Raw genomic sequence first — 13918 nt, 5'->3', positions numbered from 1 at the left:
GCAGCCTCTTAGCGTCAGCTGTTTGCCGGATGGTAATCAGATAAAGAGCTAGAAGAAATACATGAAAAAGAAAAGAAACAATAGCATAGCATGAGTTTAGCCCTCCAACAACATCGTGCTGGAACCTTCTTTTAGAAAACATAGTAATTGCAACATGTTCACCTAGGCTAAACTTTTCATGGAACACAGTGAATTATGCTAATTTTGTGTACTGCAGGCTCTCTTGTGCTGGCTGCAGTTGGAGCTCCTTATCACACGTAGAAAGTTACAATAATTAACTGGTAACTGCTCAGCTATGTTTTAAGGCAAATGTCATCCAAAACCTATCATACAATATTTCAAAATCTAGACCAGCCTTTCTGTTTCAAAGCTGTAAAAATTTGTAAAGGATCACTGAATAAGACTTCCCACAGCTGAAAACACTTGCTGTCTCTACCAGGCTGAGTTGTTTTTGACCTCAGTTTGTAGATCTGGTTTGAGAAAGGCACACTGTATTGATTGAAAATTCAATGTATTTCTTGTGACACAGTATTCTTGAGGAAGCTATTTGGCAGAGTTTGGTTGGAGGACAGAAAATATAAGATAAGGTATTTACTTAATGCAACAGTAGAATATTGAAGGAATTTGAAAGGGAGAGAAATAGCTAGACTTCAATATTATAAAAAATGACAAAAAAATTTAGTGGGGGGGCTTACAGACTCATAAAAAGGCAGCATTCTTTTGGTTTGGACTAAGATCATTGCACAAGTCAGTGAATTGATCTTTTTCTCTCCTAGACAATTTCCAACCTCACATCCCTCAAAAAATATTCTTGGCCAAGTGACCAATCGTAAGTATTTATTTCACGCACACCTTCACCCAAAAAAACCCAAGAAAAACCAAAAAAACCCCAAAAAACCCCTAAAAAACCAACCAAATGACACCTTTAAAGTGTGCTTCACTGGAAAACTTCATCGGTATAGCTGAAGTACCTGAAGAGATCCTAGTCTAAAACCCACTAATATTAGTTGCAATTTTTATGTTAGTTTCAATAAAATTTGTATTGAGTTATCACACTGAAAAAAATTTCAAAAAAATAAAGAAACAAAGAAACAAAACATATAGCTTTAGATAAATTACACAAACTGCTAGCATGATTTCTCATTTCTTCTTGCAAGTTTAGTAATATCCTTTGCAGAAATACACTGAAGAGATATCTGCCAAAACAGAATTGCCTATTTTGTGTACGTGCACACACTATAAAAATTTAACACATGTATGACCTAAACTAATGCCAGATATCATAGAAAGTGAACAGCACACATGTATCTATTCCCAGTAGTTCTAATAATTGGGAGCCAAATATGGTACTCCTCTTGCTCTTACCTAATTGTGTTAAAGAGCAGTGCTACTAGGAGAAAAGCAGTGAATACTGAGTAGAGCACAATAGAAGGAGATGGAAAATAGATACAAGAAGCCCCCTGTCTCCAGGGGCAGTATTTTCTATTTGCTGGGCTACAGACTCACAGCTGATAATGCAAGTTGTAATTAATATAAAAGCAGGAGACAATATGGGGAAAGCTTGTACTAGCAGGGCCACAGGAGATCACTGCTATCCACTGTTTCTCATTTACACACACGGCCTTCCCTAGAAAACACAATTTTACCAGTGTTTTTTCCCTTGAAAGTAAAAAACAAAAAATTGATTTAGCACCACCATTGAATTTTGCTAAATCTAGAAAAGAGCAACAGAAAGGACAAAAGGCATACAAAGCCAATCTGACACATTTCTCTTTTGTTGATGCTGAAAATCTGCTGGAAACCATAAGAGTTTTTAACTACTACAGGATTTCTTGAACAGAGATGTTGTAACAGAGAAATTTGATATAGGATAAGCCTCTGACAAATTGCAATTCTTACTTTGTATGTCCAAAATATCTGCTGGGCAAAGTCTGGCTAGCTTTTTGTGAGTGTATGTAGTCCTGCTAGGGTTGATTCTGATCTCATACTGTTTTTTATGGTGATATTAAAGACTCAATTAACCATAAGGAATCTGCTTCTTATTTATAACTGGGAAGTAAAATCAATCAGGCCAGCTGATATCCATGTGAGTGAGCTAAGCAGGATTTGACTCACATTTTTAACTGAAGTTTCAAGTTTACAACTCTGACAGGATCAGGCCCCAACATAATTTTATCAGATGAAATTGAAAAAATCATTAATCTTAAAAGAACAAACAAAACGCAACTTGTTTTTATAAAAGAAATTACAATGGCTATAAAGCTTATTGTTTCTAAACATGGTTGGACTCAAAGATCTGGTAAATAAATTTTGCCAGTTTTTCAGGGGGTTTTTTTTCCAGCTATACAGTTTCAGCTATTTTTCAGTTTTACAAAACTGAACTGAACTAAGTGATACCAACGGCATCATCCCCCCCAAACACAATCGAAATCCTGCTCACCTTACAAGTAACACACGTAACACATGTGGGAATGGCTGACACGACTGATACCCCAAAGATCTGTATTGAGGTACAGCCAAATATGAAAATGTTACAGACCATGCAGGACACAGGAACCATCGCACGCGTGCCCATGGGTTCCTGTGTATAGTGCATCTGTGTCTGTGTGTGGTGTGTGTAAAGCCCAGGGTGGTATCAGAGATCACACCGAGTGCATTTAATAATAAACTCTCTATTTAAAGGAACTTTCAATAAGACAAAAAGACATGAAAAACTTTAATTTGACATAATACGTATGTCTTCTAAAAAAGACTACTCGTGGTATCACTCAGGTTTATTTTCCAAAAGATGCATACTTAAGAGGATTACTTCTTTTTGTAGTAGAGTTACACAATTGAAACAAAAAATAATGCCTAGCAATCTATCAGATATTTTGTATATATGTCAAAGTTTTAATTCTTGTCCCTTGATTTTGCATTTGGAGAAAGCATCAGGAGCAATTTTTGAGTCTCCTAGAACATGGCAGCTTTCTGAAAAGCTGCGTGTTTTGTATTTTCTAATTAAGATTGAAATCAGACATGTAATCCACCTGTCACCAAGGAACTGAGACTTGAAAAATCAGGGGGTGTTGGGTTTTTTAATTGTCCTTCTATGTCATTCTGAGTGGCTACACTTCTGATAGACAACTCAAACCAAAAGGGATCACAGTTATCAAATAGATACCGAAAAACATTATTGGTTCAGTTTGAGAGAACAGAGTTTAAAGTTAAAACACTCAAATTTGAGACTTCAGCTGTTGACAGAAGTGCACCTTGGCCCATCAAAAAGCAGGAATGCACAACACTAACTACAGTCTTGGAAAGTTCCTGATGCTCTTTGCCCCTTCAGAAGGCACTACAAAAAAAAAGAAAGAAAGGACCTACAGCAATGTCCTGCGTCTTGAGGAACATTCTAAGTTTGCCTTATTATTGTTGCAGTTAGCTACTTAGTTTTCCTTCTGACACTACAGACAGAAAGGGCACCTTTGGGGTCCAATCTGGTATTTCTCAAAACTCCCACTGAAGTCTACAAAAGTGTGGCACACCTGCAGACTTAGCATCAGGCCCCCATTGCTTCTTCATTACTCAGTGAAATCTTACCTGAGGATTTAATTATATTACTGGAACAGGTATGTACTACACTATTTTTATTTTTTCTAATCTGCAAAATGTCAGGAATTTGCACAGACCATTCTTTGAGGAGAAATATTAAAGAAATGTTAAATTGTCTGGATATCCAAAAGTAGAAAATAAAGTATCTCCTCATGTGAGAGCTGAAAGTTTTAATATTCAGACTAATCTTTCTCTTCTACGGCTAAGATGCTGGATTTCTAATCTGACAAGAGTCTTTTTTTATAAAAGACATGTATGTATATTTCTGTCTGTTTTAATGATATTTTAGGAATTATGATCTGTATATTATTACCTCTGAGCTACAAAAACATATGAACAAATATTGAAAAGAATGTTCCCACAAAAGCCAGTGGAAGGACAGCCATAAATTTCTGTGGCAGAATTACTGGGCTTCAAAACAGGTTTGGACTAAAGGAAGAATTGTATCACACCAGGTGAGACCAGCTACAAAAGAAGTGTAATTAAAGTAAAAAATGTTATAATATGTTCAAAAAAAGTTTAAAATCTCCAAATTTTATGAGCATCATGTTTTTCAAATTTGAATAGCTTGAAATATGAAAAAAAAAAGATCTGCAAACAATCTCATCAGATATGTTAGGCTGAATACAGAATTCAGGATAGTGCCTGGGATGTTTAGTTGAACAATAATAAATTGTCTGCACTGGGAAACCGAACTTGAACTGCAGCTGCAAAGGCTTTTTTTCCCTCTTTTCTTTTTTCCCCCCTAACTAATCTGGTTCAGCCAGGGCATAGCTGTAATTACCTTCTTCCCATCTACAGCTAATACCTCAGAGCAATAAAAAAAAACGAGGGTGTTAAAAATTCAAACACTAATTATGGGCTGTTATATTTACTAAACACAGCAGAGTAATAACAAAAGTTTCAGCTTCTTGTGGCCAGCACTACTCTGATCTACCAAGTCCCTGGACCTTTACACTAACTATATTACATAACAGTTAATAGCGCACTAAAATAAAATTCAATAAACACATTTATTACCAAACATGTACAGCACAACAACTTTCAGCTGTCTCCTTTTTTTCAGCACAGTTGTATCTCTGAAGAGTTCATTCCTTTGTTGTTTTTAGGTTTGGTTTCCAATAAAGTTATATAAGTAGCAGTGCAGTAGATTTTGAAAGGGGAAGCGTGCAATATTTGAGTACCCCACTTAAAGTGTTATGGTAAATATTGGCTAATCCTACAATTCTTTTGGTTACTTTCCTTCATGCCAGTTTTAAGGTCTAGAAAAACAATAAAGCTGAGAGCTGCCTTAGTTCCTAATTCAGCTCTGCCACTACTATCAACCCCTCACATTCACACTAAACACACACAGGGTAGCTTTACACCACTTAATAACAATAGAGGGGTATGGATTTTTGGGGTGTCAAACAGCTGTCACAAACTGTCACCTCCACAAGAGAAACCTTGGCACACAACAAATTAACCTACACTTCTTTTGGGCTATCATTATTCATAGCCAATCAGTTGAAATGCTCCTAGTATTTCATGTGCAAATAAAACCATGAGGGGAAGACCCGCAGATCAGAATAGTGGGCCAATACATAAAACAGAGGAAACAACATGCTGTCTCTGTCCTTCTGAAGTGGCTCATCATCACCCCTACACCAACTTTCACCAAATGAGATCTAGCCTAAGGCTATATATTAAATATGCATATCAAGGCAAATGAAAAAAAAATAAACCTGGAGAGCCAAATTGGACAAATTTGCATGCTTGAACTGCTACATTTTCAGGTAGATGCTCAGAAATGATAGCTCATTTTTAAATAGACTTACATGTTTATATTAGCTGTTTTTTTAAAGCTTTTCCTTTTCTGTGAATAAAGATGCATTTCTTTCTGCTGGAACATTGTACAGTGCAAATATAAAACATGGTAGTTTGACTAAGCTATAAAAAGGTGTTAAAGTTTTGTAAGGAAAACAAGCTAATATACAAAAAAAAAAAAAAATCCAATAAGGAGACACATTTCCCAAAACGCATGAATAAAATGTAACTATGTGATACAACTCTTCATTTCCCAGTTGGTGTTCTGGTTGCACAAATTATTGCTTCCTTTCAAAACAAATAGCAGGGGGCTAAAGTAAAAATGTTATAGCTCAAATCTCCAGGAAGTAAAAGGCTTTAAATTATAATACCCAATGAAGTGGTAAACCCTAACGGGTGCAAGACAAATGGGTTGTCATATTTATTTGAGTTTGTTTTTGGGGCCACAAAAGCAAGAGGAGATTCTTCTTGGGGAAGATAATTGTTACCAAATTATCAAAATGCTAACCCCCTCCACTCCTGTCCTATCATTGTGTGTGAATTTAAATATTATAATGGAGCACTGCAAATTGGCTTGAGCATTTGCCATCTGCCAGAAACCCTAAACAGGCTAGTTTATCTAATCTCTTCAATATAAACATAAGCATGCTCCATTTCTACACTTCCACTTGAAACACACTCTTGTAAAGAAACTGTACTGGAGAAACATGTATTTTTTTTTTCTGTTTCTCTAAATTTTACACAGTGACTCACTATCTTTCAGGTTGCCACTCATTTCAATTTCTTTTCTAGTACTCTCCCAGAATACTTATGCCCACGAATTTAAGGTTGTAAAATGCCATGAAACAAATATTTTTGAAATTGTGTCATGCCTCATGGAGTTTATTACCTACGTCTGAGTTAGCTGAAGCAGATAAACTTTAAGGAAGACCTGCATACTTTTTTTTTCTCTGAAAATAATAGATTTAAAATGTAAACCAGCACAAACCCTGTCATGCAATGTTTACTGAATACAAATGAGAAAATGAAAGCTAAGGCTTGGGTCCAAAAATATTTCCCATAACTAAGCCACGCCAGAAGGGGGACATTCAGAAGAATTTATTATTATTTTATTTCCCAATTCAGCTTCAGTCCAGGTCTAATGTAATTACCAAATACACACAAAACCAACATGTTTTCAAAGGAAACAAAAGCTCCTAGAAAGCTCATTCTCCCTGGGCTTCCAGCTACTCTTAACACACTGGGAAATAAAGGCAGGCGCCTGTGCAGAAAGCATGGTTAACTTCACACCGGGTGTTAAATTAATATTTCAACCGCTAAAATATTAGACTCTATCATTTAGATTATTAGTTCAATTGAATCTAAAACTGTATAAACCCCTTTGCCCCCCAGGGATGCGTTCCTATAAATAAAGTGGAATTCACACCCACCCTTTTCAACCAGAGCTATTCCTTTCCTTTTCTGCTGTACCAGCTGCAATCCTTCCCTCCACATCCCCAAGTCTCTCTGCATCTACGTCTTTTGAAGGATCAGAGGAGCCACTCCAAAACTCAGAAAAAACAAAGGCACTCTCCTTTCATGCACACCAATGTTCAGTACTACACACATTACACTAATTCACCAACTCCTAAAGTGTTAAAATCAACCGCTAACCTACGGTTACTCAATCATCATTCTCTCCAACTTTCTGTAATACATTGTTAATAATTGCTTCATCAAGGTTACTGTCTTTTATTATGAAGATGCTTCAGGCGTTTGGCAATAAGTCCATATTCTGACAATAAGTTGCTATAAAGCAAAAGCATTGGAAACTCTAATGTGCTAACCCCTTTTTTTAATGTAGTGTAGTATTGCCAATAATTCTCATCACTTGTCATCCCCACGAGAGGGGAGGGGGGAGCATATCAGCAAACTTTCTTCCTAACTTTCTTGTCTGTGTTTCCTTACATTGATGCATTGATTACAAAGTTGGCAAAGAACAGGAGAAAGCACTGATCCCCACATCAAACCAACAGTTTGCTAGCTCTCCAAGCCACCCAGACTAGGAAACTTTACAAACCATTGCAAACTCGGTGCTTTACAGATGAAAACTGAAGGAGTCTTTTGCATTTCTACAACTTTGCAAAGCAGAAGGGAAGAAAGTTTGAAGATGGGATTCAAGCTTGCAGGAGGTTAAGGTAGTAACAATACTAACAGACAACAGCAGCAAAGCAAGGAAATCCAGAACAGGAAATCCTCTAAGCAGGTTAAAAACTTTAAAAAGTGTCATAAAGAAAACAGAAGGACTTACATGATCGGCTAAATTTGTGGAAGATCCTGAGAGTTCTTCATGGTCTGATTTGGAGCTGCCATCCCTTTCATCAATAACGAGGTCTATTGGCATTTTTCCTTTCAAACAACTAATGTACCGATGGCAGAAATTATCACACAATTCATGAACCTGAAAAGAATAACAAGAATAATAGAATCAATAATGGCTAACTATCGTGTTTCGGCACTTTTTTTTTTCTTTTTTTTTTTTTTTTGTAACAAGTTCAACCCTCTGATCTACTCCACAAGTAACTCTAAGTAACTCTAATTAAGGGGGACAATAGTTGAAGGCAAGGAAACAATAGAGAAATTGTTGCAGCACGTATTATTCTCTAGAGACTTGCTGCAGCAACAAGTTAGAGAGAGAGATAGTGGGCTCGGACTTGAGTGCTGAAGAAAATCGGATTTGGTGATAACATCGGAACACTGGGAGCTGGACCCAGGTGGTATCTCCGGAGCATACACAACCCAGACAGGTACAACTAGTCACTCGGGACGGGATCAGTTTAAACCGGGGCTAAAAAAAGGTCTAAATGGCCGGGAGCAGTAAAATGAAGCTACTTGCTGAGGTTGTGGGAAGAGCCATTCTTGTCCCAGGGCACAGCCCCTGCCCACGCCTGCAGGGGCCCCTGCCTCTTCCAAACATTTAGTCCTTGCTTGGGGTTAATGTGCCTGCCAGAGCCGGAGAGGAGAACGAGTGGTTTCATTTCTTTTTGTTAAATATAATATTTCTGAGTGGGAAAAAGAGCTTCTACTGAGGAAAGGAGTAAGAAGGATGAAAGGGGTTTAATATTTAATATTAGTAAATATTGAAATTGCACACACACAAAAAGGGGAAAAAACGGTCTGGGCAAGTCTGTCGGATGTCACATGCTCTGATGGCACAGGTTACGGTGTCACAATGCATTACCCCTATCTTCTCTGGCCGTGTTTACAAGTCAGCCCAAACAGTCGGGAGGAAGGGAGCTGGGGGGGGCAGAGGGCGAGGGGAGAGGGGGCAGGGAATGGCGTGCCCCCCGCCCACCTCCGTGGCTCTTACCTTTTCTAATTCCAGAAGATGAAACCTTAGTACTTGTATTGCTTGGATCATCTGCAAGAAAGTTTTGAGCAAGGGGTTACGTGGGAGACAGGAGCACGGGGGCTGGGCAGAGCGGCGAGCCCGAGTGGGAAAGGGGGAGAAGGGGATTGTCAGGGCGCGCGGTCATTATACAGGATTTTAGCTCATTGGTCACGCTTTAACAATTTTGATCAACTTTAACCTAAACACTTGATTTTTATCATATTTATTCCAGGAGCGGTGATTAGCGCTTTATTACCGCGATCTTGGAGAAAACCTCTTCCTCTCCTCGTTCCCCTCAGCACCCCGGCCCTCATCCCTGAGGGTTCGCAGAGAAGTCAAACACACGCTCCCACCCCCACCCCCGCCCGCAGGAGAAAGGGGGGTGAATGTGTGTTTGAATAGTTTGGCATCTTCTTTACAAGCGGATTTAGGCACTTTGAATATTGAAATCGTTCACATTAGCAAAAGAATTACATTAGAAATCTCCAGCTCTCTCTTCTTAAGCAGTTACTTCCTTCACTTTTAGCTTCCCGTGGCTTTCAAACTCAGCTTTGCAATGCATTGGGGCTTGAGACTTTGCTCTGACTGGCTCTAAGAATAAAGCTCTTTGAAGCCCCTTGACGGCAGCTTGCCGACCGGCGGGCGCCCCGCTCCCACGCCGGCGCACCCGGTGCCCGGCCCGGCCGCCGCTGCCCGGCCGCGCCGCTGAGCCCGCTCCGGGGCGGAGGGGTCGGCAAGGGCGACAGGGAGCGCGGTGGAAGAAGGAGCAGGCCTTACCAAATTGTCCAACTCTGGATTTGAAGAAAAAAGTGGCTTTTCGGCGCGGACCTGCAAGAAGGAGGAAAAGCGGCGTGAACTACAGCTGCTGTTTTTACTCCCGTAACCGGATCGCCCGAAAGGGGAAAATGCCTTTGACAGAACCGGCCGCTACCAAAATCCGGCCGAGCGCTCCGGGTCACCGAGCTGCGGAGAGAAGCCCGCTCCGCTCCTGCCGGTCCGGCACTGAGCCGGCCGCCGGTCCCACGGGAGCCTTCTCCTGAGGGTCCCCTGCCTGCTTCCCCTCCAGAACTCGGCCGCAGCCACCTTTCCCTGTGGCCAGCGCAGGAGGGCAAGGCCCGGCAGTGCCAGCCCGGCGGCGTGGAGGGGCTGCCGGCAGGGGGGAGCTCGGGGCCGGCCGGGCCAGCAGGGCGCACCCCGCCCGCCGAGAGGGGCGCGGGGAAAGGGGGGCTGCCCCTCTGCCAGCGCGGCCGTGCGGGGCCGGGCGCGGAGGGGGCGGCGGGAGCGCCGTGAGGGCCGCGGGCGGGGGAGAGGTGCCCGACCTGTTTAGCGAAGACGGCGATGTCCTCGTTGAAGGAGTCGGAGGAGCAGACGTCCCCGCCGGCCACGCCGGGCTCCCGGGGCGTGCAGGTCGCCAGCTCGCACTTCTCAAAGACCAGAGCTAAGAGGGGGAACAACGGGTGCCTACCGGGCGGTGGCACACAAAGAGAGGGGAGGGGGTGGGGGAGAGGGGGAAAGAAGAGCTGTAATCAACAAGTATTTTTTTTCTTTAATGCACGGACATACAGGCACGGACACACGGACACAGCCACACTCTGCAGTCTCGCACTAATGCCCCGGGCAGAGCACTGGAGAACCAGACTTTGAAATAAAAATACTGGTTTTGGTGGTGAGCTGGCTGTTGTTGTTTTGTTTGTTTGGGGTTTTTTTTTTTTTAATTTTATAATTGCAATGCCCGAGCCACATTCCCCGTGCAGTCCTCACCGACGAGGACAAAAGTGACCTCTCTAAACGCACAAGGCACCGAACGTGCTCAGCAGCAGCTCAACTGAGAATGTTACACTTTTGCCACAGCTTAAAATACCGCAAAACCTGGAAGATCCCATCCCTACCCTCCAGCTATGACCTAAAACGAGAGTACAGCTAGGCAAACTGCAAACTACTTAATACGTAATTTTATTTTTCAAGGGGCCTGCTAACAAAAATGTGGTGAAGTTTCCTGGCTTAGGAAGCACACCCAAGTAAAATACCATCTGTCCAGATAAGTGAGCTGGGGAGGGGGTGGAGGAAGGGAGCACTTCGCGAAATATTTTCCCATAGTTGGTGTAGTCAGAAAAAAAAAATTATCTGCGTGCTAAGTAGTAAGCATGCATTTGTTTCTTTTCCCCTTTAGTGTCTGATCAAGGCCCCACACTCTGTCATAGATGTTACTAGCTCTCCTTTTAGGATCAGTTAGTATTTTTTCCAAAAAGCACTGAAGGGAATCGGTGTCATTCCCTCCAAGCAAAGCCCTGGTGCAGGCTTGAGAAACCCTTGGGTATGGGTTTCTTTTTCTCCATGTTCTTTCTTTCTTAAATAGAAAATTCAGCTCATTGCCCCCAATGTATTTATGTCTTCTGTCACTGGGAAGAGCTGCTTCCAAGAAGTGAATCCCTTTTATTCTTACTACCTTCCGCGATGTGAATAGCTCTTTATTTACAAAGTTGGAAGAGTGGTATTATGGCACAGAGAACACCAGAACAACACTTCTCCAACTAAAATCCAGAGCAATACGAGTCTCTAACTCCTAAGTGGGCCTTTCCAAGAAATTTTAAAAAACCCCATGCGTAAGAAAAGAACCCCCCAAAAAACACAAAAGCGGAAAAAACCGAATAAATAAAAAAAGAAAAATGGAAGGACAAGGCAAAACCACCTCTCTCCAACCCAGCTCCGTCTGTTTTCCAGCACCCATTTCCCGCGGGTGCTGGCACTTCAGCCGAGTCAGGCTGGGATCGCCCTGGTCCCGAGATCGCGGGCCACGGCGGTGCCACCGCGCGGGTCTCCCTCCCGAGCGGGCTGCCGGGGGCTGCCCTGCCGCCGCCTTCCCTCCGGGCTCTCGGGGCTCCCCCCGCCCCACTCCGCTCCGGGCCCGGCTGGCCGCTGCCGCCGCGGCCCCGCGGGAGCTCCCGCTGCCCGCCCCGCTGCCGCTGCCGCTGCCGCTCCGCTCCCGTTCCCGCTCCGCTCCTGCCCCGGCCGCTCCGCGGGCACCCGCGCTGCGGGGCCGGGCCCTGGCGCCGGGCGGCCCGGCGGCACCTACCCGTAGATCGCATCCTTGTCCCGTTTCAGGGCGTCGTTGACAGCGGAGCCCATGCTGGCCGGCATGACATTGGGGTGCGGGGCGTGGGCGCCGTAGTGCTGTCCGGCGTGGAGCGGCGGCCCATGGTTGAGGTGGTGCACCGGGGGGATCGGCCGGGGGGCGTGGGGGTCCCCGTACATGGACGCCGGCACCCCTACTCCGTCCATCCCGCCGTAGTGGGGCAGCTCATCGTACTGTCAAAAAGCGGGCCGGAAGAGAAGAAAGAAAAAGAAAGAGGAGAAGAGAGGGGGGAATAAAAAAAACAAACAAACAACAACAACAAAAGTCAGAAGAGAGTAAAGCACCCGGACAGACACAAACAGAGCAAAACAAAACAAGAACAGCCACAACAGAGAGAGAGAAATGCTAAAAATGAAATCAATTGGGACCGGGAGCAGAGGCTGGAGGGGCTGAAGAAGGAGTGGGGGTGCGAGAAGAGGTAAAAGGGGAAAGTGTGTTTGCCTTTCTGAGTGTGTGGGGGAAGATGGTCCTCTTCAGCACAGGCAGGAGAAACCCTAACAAGGAAACAGGGATGAAAAGGAAGGAAACGGAGGAGAGAAACTAGAGTTACTCTGCATTAGAAAAGAAGAAAAAAAAAATAAACAAGCAGAATCAAAACCAACTAGATAAATAAATCAACACTAGAAAGGAGAGAGGAAAGGTAGGATGTGTCGGGAGGAGGGAGGTAGATAAAGGGGGAAATAATCTGAAAGTTACCAGAAACATTATTTAGTGGCAATTCCCCTTGTCCTTGTCACAGCCAGAGACAAAAAAAAAAAAAAAAAAAAAAAAAAAAAAAAAAAAAAAAAAAAAAAAAGAAGCAGCTATATGTGTATACATATATATACATTCGTATATACACAGACACACATATGTATTTCTTAGTCTTTGCTAGGCAGCAGCAGTAGCGGCAGCGGCAGCAGCAGCAGCAGCAGCAGAGCAAGCTTTCCCCTGTGAAACCCGGGCTACTGAGCAGGCAGAGACAGGGAATTCGCGCTGCTGGGGAAAAAGCTAGAGAGGAAAAAAGCGTGGAACAATTGCAGAGAGACACACACACAGAGACACTCATGCACACACACAAAAAGCCAGAGAATAATTTTTGCTGCTATTTTTTAATAGTGGCCGCCATCATCATCAGCAACAGAGGAGAGCAAATCGGACAGGCCCCTCTTAAGAGAGGATTTATATATAGGTAAGTGTTGGAGATTTAAACCTACCCTTTGCGCCATCAGTCTGCGCTCCAATAAACTCCTGGATGTGTCGTATATTTAATATCCCAGTCCAGCAAAGAAAGTGATTTAGAGTGAAGAAGATTCCTTTTTTTTTTTTTGCAACCCACTTATAGACTTCTCCTATCCTCCAATATGGGTAAATAATAGTAATAACAACAACAATAACAACAACAATATATAAAAAACAGTCAAGAACCACGATGAGTTTCTGTGTTTTCTTCTTTTTTTCTGTCTCTTTCTCTTTCCTTTTTCTGTCTCTCTTTTTCCTTTTTTCTTTCTCTACGCAAAAAAAAAAAAAAAAAAAAAAAAAAAAAAAAAAAATTGTCAAGCCCCCAAACTGAAGGTTACGATCGGCCCGTCAGCAACCCACATGTAACCAAACTGTCGTGTCTCATGGCTTTTTGCCACTCCAGCTGTCAATCAAAGCCAGGGAATGTCAAGGTAGTGAATGAATGATGGTTGATGATGATGAAGAAGTGAGGAGGAATCTTTTTAACCCCGGTTTCTTCTTCCAGTAACTCCGTGCTCGGGTTTTGCCTTTTAGGATCGCTTATAGGGTTGTTGGTTTTGGTTTTGTTTTGTTTTTTTCAAAGTACTTGTGAAGGGGGGTGGGGAAAGATGCGAAGAAAAATTGAATAGTTTGCAAAGCCCGGACTTCCCCCTCTCTCCTTTTTTTTTTTTTTTTTTTTTTCCTCCCGGCAGGTATTTTGTCTCCCTCTCTCCCTCACTCCCTGGGATGAGTGAGTGTCAGTAAGTGTTGGCAGGTTGGCTGCCGGCTGCCTTATAGAAGAGGCTCAGTTTTGCGGC

The 13918-nt window shown here is 42.8% G+C and overlaps 1 protein-coding gene across 2 annotated transcripts in view; it reads right to left on the bottom strand.

Annotated features, from left to right (window-relative positions):
- Positions 1-13379, bottom strand: part of MEIS2 (Meis homeobox 2) — a 173492-nt gene extending 160113 nt beyond the window's left edge. For both annotated transcript variants that reach the window (XM_058806219.1, XM_058806220.1), the window contains exons 1-6: positions 13097-13379; positions 11841-12073; positions 10087-10228; positions 9545-9595; positions 8747-8797; positions 7688-7837 (exon numbers count right to left, since the gene is read on the bottom strand). In XM_058806219.1, coding sequence (XP_058662202.1) covers positions 7688-7837; positions 8747-8797; positions 9545-9595; positions 10087-10228; positions 11841-12073; positions 13097-13108 — 639 coding nt within the window. In that variant the 5' untranslated portion in view covers positions 13109-13379. The remainder of the gene's footprint in view (positions 1-7687; positions 7838-8746; positions 8798-9544; positions 9596-10086; positions 10229-11840; positions 12074-13096) is intronic.
- Positions 13380-13918: the final 539 nt, after the last annotated feature.

The sequence above is a fragment of the Ammospiza caudacuta genome, chromosome 6, assembly GCF_027887145.1.
Source record: "Ammospiza caudacuta isolate bAmmCau1 chromosome 6, bAmmCau1.pri, whole genome shotgun sequence".
NCBI classification, from domain to species: Eukaryota; Metazoa; Chordata; class Aves; order Passeriformes; family Passerellidae; genus Ammospiza; species Ammospiza caudacuta.
Note: the sequence above shows the minus strand (reverse complement) of the source record. Positions and strands in the feature narration are given on the sequence as shown.